At 45.8% G+C, this 17,446-nt stretch overlaps 1 protein-coding gene across 5 annotated transcripts in view; it reads left to right on the plus strand.

Moving 5' to 3' along the window:
* The first annotated feature begins 246 nt into the window (after window positions 1–246).
* The window catches only part of LOC112256918 (metabotropic glutamate receptor 1-like), a 33,243-nt gene continuing 16,043 nt past the window's right edge, over window positions 247–17,446 (plus strand). For 4 of the 5 annotated variants that reach the window (XM_042325216.1, XM_042325219.1, XM_042325220.1 and 1 more), the window contains exons 1-3: window positions 247–443; window positions 1,291–2,141; window positions 11,044–11,293. In XM_042325216.1, the coding sequence (XP_042181150.1) occupies window positions 1,412–2,141; window positions 11,044–11,293 (980 nt within the window). In that variant the 5' untranslated portion in view covers window positions 247–443; window positions 1,291–1,411. The remainder of the gene's footprint in view (window positions 444–1,290; window positions 2,142–11,043; window positions 11,294–17,446) is intronic. The other variant, XM_042325218.1, reaches the window with a different exon arrangement.

Below are 17,446 nucleotides of genomic sequence, written 5' to 3' on the forward strand. Positions count from 1 at the left end.
TCTTATTGTAGGTATGTGTATACCTTTTATTCTGAAAAATAAATCAAGCGAACTTGTACATGCAATAAACTATTTTATTGAGCCTACATTACACCCATGCATATACTTTTTAAATGATGGGCGTGTCATTGCAATGTACTGGACGATACTCCGGATAGAGACAATTAACTCCACTCCATACGTTTCTCTCTCTCTCTTCGTGCTGTCTTTTATCCAGGCCATGCAATGCATTCCATGTGACCCGGTTTTAAAGATGCATGCAGTGATCAAGAGGAATCGAGGGGGGCACCCATGCTCCCTTTCGGAAAGATAGAGAGCTAGAGGTTGGGGGAAAAAAAGAGAAATACTGTATTTGCGCTGCAGAGGCTTATTAAACTTGGGCTCCAAACTGAGAGGTTCAGGAGACAAGGAGATACGAAATGTTCCCGAAGCAGCGGGTGCAGGTATGTACACGCTCTAACGTTATGATCTCTAAGGTATTTTAGGCTTTAGCGAATGCAAAAGGTGCAATATAACATGAATGGAGGAGATGGCTCCTCATGTGAATAGCAATGATGGTAAAGCATTGCTTTAGTTATTTGATTACTAGCCTACGGCATTTCATTTACAAATGTTCTGGGAAAAAAGTGAAACACTATAAAATACCCTATTTTACCTAAGCCGTTTGTAGGTGATTATCAATTGGAATGTCAATTAGATGTTGACAATGTCGATATATAAACAATAGAATGGTAAATTATATGAGATCTGATTAATTGGTCATTTCAATGGAACATTTAAGCACCATTTAAAGCACCATTTTATGTAGCTAAACACAATCTCATCGTGGGTGGGCAAATTATTGTGAGCCCAACGGTCAAGTCAGAATTTAGCGCTATCCAAGGGACTGAAACCAGCCACGCAAACCAACCATCGCACAAATCAACTTTTAATCAGCCTCCTGTAGGCGGTTTTTACTGTAGGCTATAGATTATGAAAGGCGTTCAACGTCGTTTCTGACTGTCCGCAGCTCTGGATTAGAGCGTCTGCTAAATGACTGTAATGTATCAAATGGTTTTACATTACTGTAGACTATTAGTACTTGAATTATTCAAGATTGAATGTCAGATTGGCTTCTGCAGCAGCCTATAACTATATTTGCCTTTGCTTCATTGGGAAGTTGTGTAGCCTATTAAAAGAGTTGCCAAAGATAGATTGGCAACACATAGCTGTTTATCATCACTTGTTGAAAAACTTGCTGCAAAACTTGTATCACTTGTATCAAATTTAAATTAACATGTCTCTCATCAGCAGGAAAGACATCAGTGAAAGAGGGATGGTAAGGAGATGATGGATCTTCAATTAAACTTGGATCCTCAGCTCTCCCCAATGGCCAAGCGGACATGATTATATCCCCAAGACTGTTGACACCATGTGGAATATGATTTACCTGAATGCTATTAGGTTTTTGTATTTCCTTATTCTAGTGTATGATGCGTTCGTCTCCCCCAGTAACATATTTGAGAGGTCGGTGGTTTCTAAAGCTGCTGGGTCCCGCTCGGTGGCCAGAATGGACGGGGACATTATAATCGGTGCACTGTTCTCGGTCCACCACCAACCATCAACAGAGCAGGTAGCGGAGAGGAAGTGCGGGGAGGTTCGGGAACAGTACGGAATCCAACGAGTAGAAGCGATGTTCCACACCTTGGACAGAATCAACTCAGACCCGAACCTTCTACCCAACATCACTCTGGGGTGCGAGATCAGGGACTCCTGCTGGCACTCCTCGGTGGCTCTGGAGCAGAGTATTGAGTTCATTAGAGACTCTCTCATCTCGATCCGGGATGACGACAACAAAGATGGTACATCCAGACAGTGGTGCATTGATGGGACGCCTGCAAGCCAACCGCCCACTACCAAGAAACCCATAGCAGGTGTCATTGGACCTGGATCCAGCTCAGTGGCTATCCAGGTCCAAAACCTCCTGCAGCTGTTTAACATCCCTCAGATAGCGTATTCTGCGACCAGCATAGACCTAAGTGACAAAACACTCTTCAAGTATTTCCTTAGGGTTGTGCCCTCTGACACTCTCCAAGCCAGAGCCATCTTGGACATTGTCAAACGCTATAACTGGACCTATGTGTCAGCAGTCCATACAGAGGGTAAGACACTTCACTTTCTATGTTAAGTTTCTAATCCAAGAAGTAATTGGCCTGCATGTTGCCTACTGGCCATCAATGCCTATTCAAACACAATTTTGATAAAGTTGTGTTGGGGATTGAACTGTGAATATTCACATTCTAGATATACATAGTTCTATCCAATTGATTATGATCAGTCATAACACAGGAGGATGCTTGAGGGGAAAACGGCTCATAACAATCGCGGAGCAAATGGAACGGCATCAAACACCTGGAAACCACGTCTTTGATGTATTTGATACCATTCCACTGAATCCGCTCCAGTCATTACCACGAGCCCGTCCTCCCCAATTAAGCTGCCACCAACCTCCTGTTATTCATAATTCATAATCATAATGGATTTAGGTCAAAAAAGGAGAGGGGTTCAACATCATCCACCAAAGTTAATAGCCTGTGCTTGTTCATTCAAGCCTTCCTCAGCCCTCTGGCCTACAATTCACGAGGAATCCTTGACAGGTACAAACCATTAAAGAGAAGCCACTTTCTCATGGTCAAATTCTGTGGTTGCTACAGATTTGAGTGGGCAACAATCCTAGCCCTTCAAGGTTCCTCAACCCTGGCCTAGCCAGCAGTGTTTGAGGGGCTTAATTGGGTGTGGAGAGAAGTCTCAGAGCAGTAAAGGTAGCAAAATGTTTGGATTCAACTGTAGGTTTAGAAGGAGGGAATAGCCGGTGTGTAGTTTGAGTTTGGCACATGATTATGACAGGCTTGGATCTATGAGGTTCTGTACTGTCAGTCAGTGTCAATGGTCAGTCAAATCAGTCCATGTCCATGAACTCAACTATTAATTAGCATTTTTACACAAGCTATATCAAATATCAAAGCTATATCAAGCCACTATCAGATGGGTATACATATGGACACATTGGTTTTCCTTATGATCCATTTGAATGGATCCAGCAATGCTGAAAGCAACAGATTGTTATTATTTTCCATAATTGAAGTAGTTCAAATAGCAATCATGACTACAAAAAAATTCAATAAACAATACTACCTTAGAAGCTTGAACATGACGGCATTCCACATAATTATTTGTGTTGATGTACATACACAAAGATATCATCTTGTTTTGTTGGTTTATCAATTTCTGTTTAGAAATTAATGTGTGCTATTTACTACAGCAACCCACTGCTCACAATTCACTACCACAATCCACTACAAAAAGTTCACTACCACAACCTACTGCTCACTATTCACTACTGCAACCTACTACTCACTATTCACTACCGCAAACCACTATTCACTATTCACTACCACAACCCACTGCTCACTATTCACTACTGCAACCTACTACTCACTATTCACCACCGCAAACCACTATTCACTATTCACTACCACAACCCACTGCTCACTATTCACAACCACAACCCATTACTTACTATTCACTATTTGCTACCACAACCCACTACTCACTGTTCGCTACCACAACCCACTGCTCACCATTCACTACCACAACCCACTACTCACTACTTACTACCTCCACCCACTACGCACTATTCACAACCACAACCCACTACTCCCTATTCACTATTACAACCTATTACTCACTATTTACCACTACAACCCACTACAACAACCCACTGCTCACTATACCCTGCCACAACCTACTACTCACTATTCACCACCACAACCCACTACTCACTATTCATTACCACAACCCACTACTCACTATTCACTACCACAACCCACTACTCACCGCCACAACCCACTACTCACTATTCGATAACGCAACCAACTGTTCACTATTCACAACCACAACCCACTATTAATTATTCAAAACCACAACCCACTACTCACTATTTGCTACCACAACCCACAACTAACTTTTCACTATTCACTACCACAACCCACAACTCACTATTCACTACCACAACCCACTGCTCACTATTCACTAACACAACCCACTACTCACTATTCACTGCCACAACCAAATGCTCACTATTCACTGCCACAATCCACTACATACTATTCACTACCACGACTCAGTACTCACTATTCACTATCACAACCCAATGCTCACTATTCACCTACACAACCCACAACTCACTTTTCACTGCCGCATCCCACTATGCACTATTCACAACCACAACCCACAACTCCCTATTCACTATCACAACCTACTACTCACTATTCACCACCACAACCCACTGCTCACTATTCACTTCCACAACCTGCTATTCATTATTCACAACCATAACCCACTATTCACTATTCACTACCACAACCCACTACTCACTATTCGATACAACAACCCACTGCTCACTATTCACTAGCACAACCCAGTACTCACTATTCACTACCACAACCTACTACTCAATATCCACTACTCACTATTCACTATTCAATACCCACTACTTACTTTTCACTACCCACTACTCACTATTTACTATTCACAATCGCAACCCACTACTCACTATTCACTACCACAACCCACTACCCGCTATTCACTATTCACTAGCACAACCCAGTACTCACTATTCACTACCACAACCTACTACTCAATATCCACTACTCACTATTCACTATTCAATACCCACTACTTACTTTTCACTACCCACTACTCACTATTTACTATTCACAATCGCAACCCACTACTCACTATTCACTACCACAACCCACTACCCGCTATTCACTATTCACTACCACAACCCGCCTCTCACTATACACTACCACAATCCACTGCTCACTATTCACTATTCACTACCACAACCCACTACTCACTATTCACTACCACAACCCACTGCTCACTGCTCACTATTTACCACCACAACTCATTGCACATTATTCACTACCACAACCCACTGCTCACTATTCACTACCTTAACCAAATACGCATTATTCACAACCATAACCCACTATTCACTATTCACTACCACAACCCACTGCTCACTATTCACTACCTTAACCAAATACGCATTATTCACAACCATAACCCACTATTCACTATTCACTACCACAACCCACTACTCACTATTCAATACAACAACCCACTGCTCACTATTCACTAGCACAACCCAGTACTCACTATTCACTACCACAACCTACTACTCAATATTCACTATTCAATACCCACTACTTACTTTTCACTACCCACTACTCACTATTCACAATCGCAACCCACTACTCATTATTCACTACCACAACCCACTACTCAATACTCACTCCCCGCTATTCACTATTCACTACCGCAATCCACCTCTCACTATACACTACCACAACCCACTACTCACTATTCACTACCCACTACTCCCTATTCACAATCCAATATTCACTATTCACTACCACAACCCACTACTCACTATTCACTACCCACTACTCCCTATTCACAATCCAATATTCACTATTCACTACCACAACCCACTGCTCACTATTCACTACCACAATCCACTGCTCACTATTCACTACCACAACCCACTATTCACTACCCACTATTCACTACTCACGTTTCACTACCCAAAACTCACTTTTCACTACCACAACCCCCTGCTCACTATTCAATACCACGTCCCACTGCTCACTATTCATAACCACAACCCACAACTCTCTATTCACTATCACAACCTACTACTCACTATTCACCACCACAACCCACTACTCACCATTCATTATTCACCACCACAACCCACTACTCACTATTCACTACAACACCCCACTACTCACTATTCACTTCCACAGCCTGCTATGCATTATTCACTACCACAACCCACTACTCACTACCACAACCCACTACTCACTATTCGCTACCACAACCCACTACTTACTATCCACAATCACAACCCACTGCTCACTACTCAAACACAGACTGAGAGGTAGCCCAGACTGGTTGACGGCTCTGGCAGCTCCTGGCTGGTTGACGGCTCTGGCAGCTCCTGGCTGGTTGACGACTCTGGCAGCTCCTGGCTATTGCGACTCTGGCAGCTCCTGGCTGGCACCATCACAACCCACTGCTCACTACTCAAACACAGACTGGCAGCTCCTGGCTGGCTGACGACTCTGGCAGCTCCTGGCTGGCTGACGACTCTGGCAGCTCCTGGCTGGCTGACGACTCTGGCAGCTCCTGGCTGGCTGACAGCTCTGGCAGCTCCTGGCTGGCTGACAGCTCTGGCAGCTCCTGGCTGGCTGACGGCTCTGGCAGCTCCTGGCTGGCTGACGGCTCTGGCAGCTCCTGGCTGACTGACGGCTCTGGCAGCTCCTGGCTGACTGACGGCTCTGGCAGCTCCTGGCTGACTGACGGCTCTGGCAGCTCCTGGCTGACTGACGGCTCTGGCAGCTCCTGGCTGACTGACGGCTCTGGCAGCTCCTGGCTGACTGACGGCTCTGGCAGCTCCTGGCTGACTGACGGCTCTGGCAGCTCCTGGCTGGCTGGCCGCTCTGGCGGCTCCATGCTGACTGGCGGGTCTGGCGACTCCATGCTGACTGGCGGCTCTGGCGGCTCCATGCTGACTGGCGGCTCTGGCGGCTCCATGCTGACTGGCGGCTCATGACAGACTGGTGGCTCATGACAGACTGGCGGCTCTGGCGGCTCAGGACAGATGAGAGACTCTAGCGGCTCTGGACAGGCGGGAGACTCTAGCAGCACTGGACAGGCGGGAGACTCTAGCAGCTCTGGACAGGCGGGAGACTCTAGCAGCTCTGGACAGGCGGGAGACTCTAGCAGCTCTGGACAGGCGGGAGACTCTAGCAGCTCTGGACAGGCGGGAGACTCTAGCAGCTCTGGACAGGCGGGAGACTCTAGCAGCTCTGGACAGGCGGGAGACTCTAGCAGCTCTGGACAGGCGGGAGACTCTAGCAGCTCTGGACAGGCGGGAGACTCTAGCAGCTCTGGACAGGCGGGAGACTCTAGCAGCTCTGGACAGGCGGGAGACTCTAGCAGCTCTGGACAGGCGGGAGACTCTAGCAGCTCTGGACAGGCGGGAGACTCTAGCAGCTCTGGACAGGCGGGAGACTCTAGCAGCTCTGGACAGGCGGGAGACTCTAGCAGCTCTGGACAGGCGGGAGACTCTAGCAGCTCTGGACAGGCGGGAGACTCTAGCAGCTCTGGACAGGCGGGAGACTCTAGCAGCTCTGGACAGGCGGGAGACTCTAGCAGCTCTGGACAGGCGGGAGACTCTAGCAGCTCTGGACAGGCGGGAGACTCTAGCTGCTCTGGACAGGCGGGAGACTCTAGCTGCTCTGGACAGGCGGGAGACTCTAGCTGCTCTGGACAGGCGGGAGACTCTAGCAGCTCTGGACAGACGGGAGACTCTAGCAGCTCTGGACAGACGGGAGACTCTATTAGCGCTGGAGAGACGGGAGACTCTATTAGCGCTGGAGAGATGGGAGACTCTAGCAGCTTTGGAGAGACGGGAGACTCTAGCAGCGCTGGACAGACGGGAGACTCTAGCAGCTCTGGAGAGACGGGAGAATCTGGCGGCACTTGTAGACAAAGGACGAAGAGACAGCCTGGTGGCTGCCACCGGAGGGCTGGTGCGTAGAGGTGGCACTGGACGGACCGGACCGTGAAGGCGTACTGGAGATCTTGAGAGCAGGGCTGGTACCATCCGCCCTGGCTGGATCTTTACCCTAGCCCGGCAGATGTGCGTAGCTGGGATGTAGCGCACCGGGCTAAGCACGCGTACTGGGGACACCGTGCGTTCCACCGCATAACACGGTGCCTGACCAGTACAACGCCCGCCACGGTTAGCACTGCTAGGAGTACTGTAGCGCTGAGCTGGCACAGCAGGACGTGCAGGGCTAGGGAGGTGCACAGGAGGCCTGGTGCGTGAGGCTGGCACAGTCTTCACCAGACAACTAGCACGCACCTCAGGATGAGTTTGGAGAGCTGACCCAAGTGCCATCAAATCCCCGACACGCTCCGTCGGGCGAATGCCGTTCCTCATGCACCAACACAGCACCTCCCTCATAACTCTCTCCTCCAATTTCCCCATGAACTCCTTCACTGTCTCTGCTTCGCTCACCTCCAACACCGGCTCTGGTTCTGGTTTCCTCCTTGGCTCCTTACGGTAAACAGGGGGAGTTGGCTCAGGTCTGACTCCTGACTCTGCCACACTCTCCCTGTGTCCCCCCAAGACATTTTTGGGGCTGCCTCTCGGGCTTCCAGCCGCGCTGCCGTGCCAGCTCCTCGTAATGCCGCCTCTCTGCTTTCGCTGCCTCCAGCTCTGCTTTGGGGCGGCGATATTCCCCTGGCTCTGCCCAGGGTCCTTTTCCGTCCAACTCGTCCTCCCATGTCCATGAGTCTTGTGATGCTGGCTGCTGCTGCTGCTGCTGCGGATTCTCCTGCTGCACTTTGGGGCGGCGATATTCCCCTGGCTTTGCCCAGGGTCCTCTCCTGTCTAGGATTTCCTCCCACGTCCAGGAGTCTTGTGTCGCTGTTGTCACTGTCTTCGGCCGCTGTTGCTGCTGCCCGTTACCACGCCGCTTGGTCCTTGGTTGGTGGGTGATTCTGTAAAGGCTTTCCTCCTCTTCCTCTGAAGAGGTGTAGCAAGGATCGGACCAAGATGTGGCATGGTAAGTGTCCATGGTTTTTAATATGAAAAACTCAACATGAACACAAATACAAAACAATAAACGTGAACAAAACCGAAACAGTACCGTGTGGCGAACAAACACAGACACGGAAACAATCACCCACAAAACAACAGTGAAACCCAGGCTACCTAAGTATGATTCTCAATCAGAGACAACTAACGACACCTGCCTCTGATTGAGAACCATACTAGGCCGAACACAGAAAACCAACCTAGAAACACAAAACATAGAATGCCCACCCAACTCACATCCTGACCAACTAAAACAAACAAATAACACAAGAACTAGGGTCAGAACGTGACACTATCACATCCTACTAAACACTATTCACCACCACAACCCGCTTCTCATTATTCACCACCACAACCAACTACTCACTACAACAACCCACTACTCACTATTCGCTACCACAACCCACTACTCACAACCACAACCCACTACTCACTTCCGCAACCCACCCACTTCTCACTATTCACTATCACAACCCCCTACCCACTATTCACTACTCACTATTCACTGCCACAACCCACTGCTCACTATTCACTACCACATCCCAATGCTCACTGCTCACTACCACAACCCACTCTTCACAACTACAACCCACTACTCACTATTCACTATCACAACCCACTCTTCACAACTACAACCCACTACTCACTATTCACTGCCACAACCCACTGTTCACTACCACAAACCACTGCTCACTGCTCACTACCACAACCCACTACTCACTATTCACTACCCAGTACTCACTATTCACTACCACAACCCACTACTCACTATTCACTATTTGCAACCCGCTACTCGCTATTCGCTACCACAACCCACTGCTCACTATTCACTACCACAGCCTGCTACTCACTATTCACTTTCCACTACTCACTATTCACTCTCACAACCCACTACTCACTACTCACTAACTATTTTGTGAGCCAAGTCCTTCAGATATCCACTGGGGAGGTGGTAGCAGGTAATCTACAGCATATGAGACCTGGAGACTAAGACAATCCTCGGCTTCTGTAGCTACAGTTTTGTTCTGCAGTACAGTGCTGCCACAGATAGAACAATGAGACAGATATTTCACCAGACATATAAACGTGAAGCATCCGGTTGTTTTTTCCACTCACTACCAAATATGGTGATGAGAGGAAGCCCAGTGGCTAGCAGTGGGAGAAGATGGTGCGAGATGGATTTTGTCCGATGTTCTGCTAATTTTCTCATCAATTAAACATTTGATCTCCATACAGTTTTCTGTTTCCAAAACTAGAATATGTAACACAGAGTGAACTGCATTTTGTAGACTTTAGCCTTTGCCAAAGTTTCAAAAAGTTACGTTGTTTAGAAGGAGTTCAAGGGTGAACTGAGTTTTGCACACGCTGCACTTCACAGAGTAGGTGTTCCCTAATGGAAATGTGCAAATAAATGCTCAAATGCACCAACAGGATCTCACTAGCTCGTGCTTGGCTCTGCCAATCTCCTTGCTTGTTCTTCCAACTGGGATTAATTTACTCCCATTGGAAATTACGTGCTGTGGTCTATCTTGGGTTAGTTAGACAAATCTTTGCTGGTCTGTAGATTATTATACAGTAATTAAGATTCCAGTTCCAGGTGATGAGATGTCTGAATGACATCAGGGTCATAGCTGCCTGCCTGATGTGCATATGAACGTTCCTCATAGTCACAGTGTGCATCCTATTGCAGAATATTCCCTACACAGTGCACTACTTTTGACCAGAGCCCTATAGGCCCTGGTCAAAAGCAGTGCACTATCCCTATGGGCCCTGGTCAAAAGTAGTGCACTACCTCTATGTGTGCCCTGGTCAAAAGTAGTGCACTACCTCTATGTGTGCCCTGGTCAAAAGTAGTGCACTATAAAGGGAATAGGGTGCCATTTGGGATGCAGAAACAGACCTCTGATCTGTCTGCAGTGAGGGAGACTTGGTGATGAACTGATTAAAACTCAATTACATTTCTGTTCTGGTGCACCTTCGTTATTTACCAGACCGATGAGCAGAATGATTAGTATTTTTTATTATTATTATTATTAAATACAGTGAGATACAGTTACATGGCACTTCCGTCTCTGAAATAGAGTGATAACAAGCAGACTGAAAGGTTGAAATGCAGCCAGCCACTAGATATGGGTTGCAGTGCTGTTGTGTTTGGCTTGTTGGCAAAAATTACAGGTAAAGTTATAATACAAAGTGTCTTAAACTTCTTCGGATTGTAGAATTTTGAGTCAATCTTTTAAATAATATTGTATTTTAAAATGTGTTAAACATTAAAAACCATGATATAATGTTGTTTTGTTTGTTAATGCTTTTTATTTCCCCAGGTAACTATGGAGAGAGTGGTATGGAAGCCTTTAAGGATCTGGCCTCTCAGGAGGGGCTGTGTATCGCCCATTCAGACAAGATCTACAGCAATGCAGGGGAGAAGCACTTTGACAGGCTGCTGAGGAAGCTGAGAGAACGCCTGCCCAAGGCCCGGGTGGTCGTCTGCTTCTGTGAGGGCATGACGGTCCGTGGGCTCCTCATGGCTATGAGACGACTTGGAGTGGCAGGGGAGTTCCTTCTCATCGGCAGGTAAACTGTTGGTCCCCACAGAACATTGATCATTGTACATAATCGTTATTAGTCTCAGGAATGGGTTAAATGGAATATCAACCTGGGGACTTATGTATCAAGCATTTCAAAGTAGGAGTGTTGATCTAGGATACATTTTGGGGGACGGGGGGGGGGCGCTTGATACATTAGGCCCCAGAATTACATACAGTGCATTGGGAAAGTATTCAGACTCCTTGACTTTTTTACAGCCTTATTCTAAAATATATTAAACCGTTTTTTCCCTTCATCAATATACACATAATACCCCATAATGACAAAGCAAAAAAATTATTTTAGAAATGTTTGCACATTTATTACAAATAAAAAATGGAAATATCACATTTACATAAGTATTCAGACCCTTTACTCAGTACTTTGTTGAAGCATCTTTGGCAACTATTACAGCCTCGACTCTTCTTGGGTATGACGCCACAAGCTTGGCACACTTGTATTTGGGGAGTTTCTTCCATTCTTCTCTGCAGATCCTCTCAGACTCTTTGAGGTTGGATGGGGAGCGTCACTGCACAGCTATTATCAGGTCTCTCCAAAGATGTTCCATCGGATTCAAGTCCGGGCTCTGGCTGGACCACTCAAGGACATTCAGTAACTTGGCTGTGTGCTTAGGGTTGTTGTCCTGTTGGACTGTGAACCTTTGTCCCAGTCTGAGGTCCTGAGCGCTCTGAAGGAGTTTTTCATCAAGGATCTCTCTGTACTTTGCTTCGTTGATCTTTCCCTCAATCGTGACACTTGGCATTCAGGCCAAAGAGTTCAACCTTTGTTTTATCAGACCAGAGAATCTTGTTTCTTAAGGTCTGAGAGTCATTTAGGTGTTTTTTGGCAAACTGCAAGCGGGCTCTCATGTGCCTTTTACTGAGGAGTGGCTTCTGTCTGGCCCCTCTACCATAAAGGCCTGATTGTGGTGTGCTGGAGAGATGTTTGTCCTTCTGGAAGGTTCTTCCATCTACACAGAGGAACTCTGGAGCTTTGTCAAAGTGACCATCGGGTTCTTGGTCGCCTCCCTGAACAAGGCCCTTCTCCCCTGATTGCTCAGTTTGGCCAGGCGGCCAGCTCTAGGAAGAGTCTTGGTGGTTCCAAACTTCTTCCATTTAAGAATGACAGAGGTCACTGTGTTCTTGGGGACCTTCAATGCTGCAGAACATTTGTAGAACTCTTCCCCAGATCTGTGCCTCGACACAATCTCGTCTCAGTGCTCTACAGACAATTCCTTCAACCTCATGGCTTGGTTTTTGCTCTGACATGTGCTGTCAACTGTGGGTGTGTGCCTTTCCAAATCATGTACAATCAATTAAATTTACCACAGGTGGACTCCAATAAAGTTGTAGAGACATCTGAAGGAGGATCAATGGAAACAGGATGCACCTCAGCTCAATTTCGAGTCTCATAGCAAAGGGTCTGAATACTTATGTAAATCAAGTATTTCTGTTTTATATATTTATTACTTTGCGAACATTCTAAAAACTTGTTTTCGATTTGTCATTATGGGGTATTGTGTGTAGATTGAGGAGAATTTTTTAGTTATTTAATCCATTTCATAATAAGACTAACGTAACAAAATGTGCAAAAAGTCAAGGGGTCTGAATACTTTCCGAATGCACTGTATTTGTTGTTCTTACCTTACTCCATTTTGTGGAGTGATTGACCTCATTTTCATCATATGGAAACACAAAATTATTATCATGACTCTTGAGGATTGTTCAAAATAATATGTTGCTGTTTGTATCTTTGATATTTCATACTAAGGCCCCCATGGTTTACTCAGAGTTTATACTGGAACACAATAATAATTATTATTATTCTAGCAGTAGTGGAGTTCCTTCTGAAAGAAGAAAGAAGCTTTGATTCACACTCACACCCCTGAATAATGCATGGTTAGACAGTGAGTCTCTCTCTCGCTCTCTCTCTCTCTCTCCTGTCAGGTCACAGGCAAACTGGGGAGGCTTGGGTAATATGGGACAGCTCCCTCTCCCCCTGTCAGATCACAGACTCAGTGGGAGACTGGGGTAATGTGGGGTAGCATCTCCAGCACAGCCCAGTGGTGAGGACTACTGAGCATCAAAGCACATATCAGCTGGAAGACATTCCCTCACTGTAGTTCGACTGTATCTATCCATTGAGGATGGAGCTAGCTAGCATGAATACCTGACAGGAGTAGTGAAGCTCAAACAGCTCAAACTGGCCTGAATTAGCCTGGTCTCAGATGTTCTTACAGGTAGACGTTTCCTTTCACAAGATAGCAATACAGTTGGACCATTCAGGCTAACCCTGGAAAACGGTTTGGACAGTTCCTCATCAAAAGACAGAAATACAAACAAAGTAAGTCGTATAAATCAGATATAAAAAATCTCTGTAGTTGAGTTATGCGGCTTGTGACGTCTCCGTGAAGGATGAATAGGACATGGAATTGGTGTGGCTGTTTCTTTCTGGGTCAAGGAGACCAGTGCAGTAAGTGGGTGGTGGTGACCATCCATCCATCCTGGGCTGTGTGGAAGATTGGGTCCATCTAGATCAGTGGTATTCTGGGGACCTCATTTGTTTTCCGAAGAATAACTCACGACCCCAGTGGCAGATTTAGGCATAGGTGACATGGGCAGCAGCCGGGGACGGCATGGGCGGCACCAAAAAATTAAATACAAATATTCCGAATACAAATCTATCGCTCATTTGCACGTCATGTCAATGATATCATGTCAGCGTGTGGGACTGTGGGTCAATTAACCTTGCCGGAGTGGGCGCCCTGATTCTAGTTTGTGAGCTAGGCAGGCTACTGCCTGGGAAGGTCTCCCACTCAGAAGTACGAGACGGGGAGGGGGCTGGGGTAGGTTGACTGGAAGCCCGAGGTAGGGGGAGCGGGGGAATCTATCAAATAGCACACCTCAAATCTTGTACAGTACAAATGCAATTAGTTGTGCAATTTAGTTTGTGTGTTTCCTGTTTGAAGTGCAGTAGTGTAATAATCAGGTTCTCTTCTTTATAAGGGTGTTATTCTAGTTGTGTATTTGTGTGATGTTGGATTGGGCGAATTTAGTTTTATTTGTGTGTTTTTTGTTATTAATAGGGTAATAGTGTAATAATTAAATTCTCTTTTTTATTTGTATTTATATACTACAATTTGTTTCTATTGGTCTTTGTTCCTTCCTTCTTCCGTCTTATGTTTGTATATATTTTTATATAGTTTTAAATGTTATGATTATTTATTTGTGTTGTTCCATATGTCTGAATAAAAATTACAGTTAGTACAGAATGGTGGGGTTTTGTTGGGGGGGGGGTCGCCCAGCGAGCCATACAGTGCCTTGCGGAAGTATTCACCCCCTTGGCATTTTTCCTAATTTGTTGCCTTACAACCTGGAATTTAAATAGATTTTGGGGGGTTTGTGTCATTTAATTTACACAACATGCCTACCACTTTGAAGATGCAAAATAAATAAAAAAGTGAGACAAACAAGAAATAAGACAAAAAAAACAAAACTTGAGCGTGCATAACTATTCACCCCACCAAACTCAATACTTTGTAGAGACATCTTTTGCAGCAATTACAGCTGCAAGTATCTTGGGGTATGTCTCTATAAGCTTGGCACATCTAGCCACTGGGATTTTTGCCCATTCTTCAATGCAAAACTGCTCCAGCTCCTTCAAGTTGGATGGGTTCTGCTGGTGTACAGCATTATTTAAGTCATACCACAGATTCTCAATTGGAATGAGGTCTGGGCTTTGACTAGGCCATTCCAAGACATTTAACTGTTTCCCCTTAAACCATTCGAGTGCAGTATGCTTAGGGTCATTGTCCTGCTGGAAGGTGAACCTCTGTCCCAGTCTAAAATCTGTGGAAGACTGAAACAAGTTTCCCTTAAGAATTTCCCTGTATTTAGCACCATCCATCATTCCTTTCAATTCTGCACAGTTCCCCAGTCCCTGCTGATGATGAGAGGTGTTGGGTTTGTGCCAGACAGCGTTTTTCTTGATGGCCAAAAAGCTACATTTTAGTCTCATCTGACCAGAGTACCTTCTTCCATTTGTTTGGGGAGTCTGCCACATGCCTTTTGGCAAACACCAAACATGTTTGCTTATTATTTTCTTTCAGCAATGGCTTTTTTCTGGCCACTCTTGTGTAAAGCCCAGCTCTGATGAATGTACGGCTTAAAGTGGTCCTATGGACAGATACTCCAATCTCTGCTGTGGAGCTTTGCAGCTCTTTCAGGGTTATCTTTGGTCTCTTTGTTGCCTCTCTGATTAATGCCCTCCTTGCCTGGTCCGTGAGTTTAGGTGGGCAGCCCTCTCTTGGCAGGTTTGTTGTTGTGCCATTTTCTTTCAATGTTTTAATAAGGGATTTAATGGTGCTCCGTGGGATGTTCAAAGTTTTTGATATTTTTTTATAACCCAACCCTGATCTGTACTTCTCCACAACTTTGTCCCTTACCTGTTTGGAGAGCTCCTTGGTCTTCATGGTGCCACTTGCTTGGTGGTACCCCTTGTTTAGTGGTGTTGCAGACTCTGTGGCCTTTCAGAACCTGTGTATATATACTGAGATCATGTGACAGATCATATGACACTTAGATTGCACACAGGTGGACTTTATTTAATTAATTATATGACTTTTGAAGGTAATTTGTTGCACCAGATCTTATTTAGGGGCTTCATAGCAAAGGGGGTGAATACATATACACACACCACATTTACGTTTTTTTTTTGTATAATTCTTTGAAATATGTGATTTTATTTAATTTCACTTCACCAATTTGGATTATTTTGTGTACGTCCATTACATGAAATCCAAATAAAAATACATTTCAATTACAGGTTGTAATGCAACAAAATAGGAAAAACGCCAAGGGGGTGAATACTTCCGCAAGGCATTGTACAAGCTAGAACCGCCGCTGCACGACCCCTCCCCACAACACGCTGCACGACCCCACCCCACACCCCTGCCCCACAACACGCTGCACGACCCCACCCCACACCACGCTGCACGACCCCACACCACGCTGCACGACCCCACCCCCCCACCCCACCCCACCACGCTGCACGACCCCACCCCACACCACGCTGCACGACCCCACACCACGCTGCACGACCCCACACCATGCTGCACGACCCCACCCCACACCACGCTGCACGACCCCACCCCACATCACGCTGCATGACCCCACCCCACACCACGCTGCACGACCCCACCTCACATCAAATCTAATGACACATCTTTAAAATGTAAATTTGTACATTAACAAATAACCTTGAATTCCTTGCATTAAAATATTTTATCAAAATGAAAAGCATTGAATACATTTAGTCAAATAAAAGTGGCAACCCCTACTGCAGTTACCTGGGATTGTGACCCGACTTTGAATTACACAGATCTAGATGATTGAGGAGGCTGGTGATGACCATCCCTTCTTTCTGGGTCAAGGAGACTTGCAACTGAAAAAAGATTGTTTTGCAGAGCAGTGCAGTAAGCTGTGTGGAGAATGAGAGGAAAGGCTTGTTGTCAGGGTGGACCTCATTCATGCAGTGGACACGCCACTTACTGTTGCAGAGGCTTTTATCCAAAGTACAGTGCAGTGCAGTACAGTAGAGTAGAGTAGAGTACAGTACAATACAGTACAGTACAGCAGAGTAGAGTACAGTACAGTAGTATACAGTACAGTGGAGTAGAGTACAGTAGAGTAGAGCACAGTAGAGTACAGTACAGGAGATTACAGTACAGCACAGTACAATAGAGTACCGTAGAGTACAGTACAGTGCAGTACATTTAAGTAGAGTCGAGTACAGTGTAGTAGAGTGCAGTAGAGTACAGCAGAGTAGAGTACAGTAGAGTACAGTACAGTACAGCACAGAACAGTAGAGTACAGAACAGTCGAGTAGAGCACATTCGAGTAGAGTACAGTAGAGTAGAGTACAGTAGAGTATGGGATAGTATAGTACAGTATAGTAGAGTACAATACAGTACAGTAGAGTAAAGCACTGTACAGTTGAGTAGAGCACAGTTGAGTAGAGTACAGTACAATACAGCCGAGTGAAGTAGAGTACAGTATAGTAGAGTACATCACAGTAGAGTACTTTACAGTAGAGTTCAGTAGAGTTCAGTACAGTAGATTAGAGCAGATTAGAGTAAATTAC

This window comes from Oncorhynchus tshawytscha, linkage group LG08 (genome assembly GCF_018296145.1).
Source record: "Oncorhynchus tshawytscha isolate Ot180627B linkage group LG08, Otsh_v2.0, whole genome shotgun sequence".
Classification (NCBI taxonomy): Eukaryota; Metazoa; Chordata; class Actinopteri; order Salmoniformes; family Salmonidae; genus Oncorhynchus; species Oncorhynchus tshawytscha.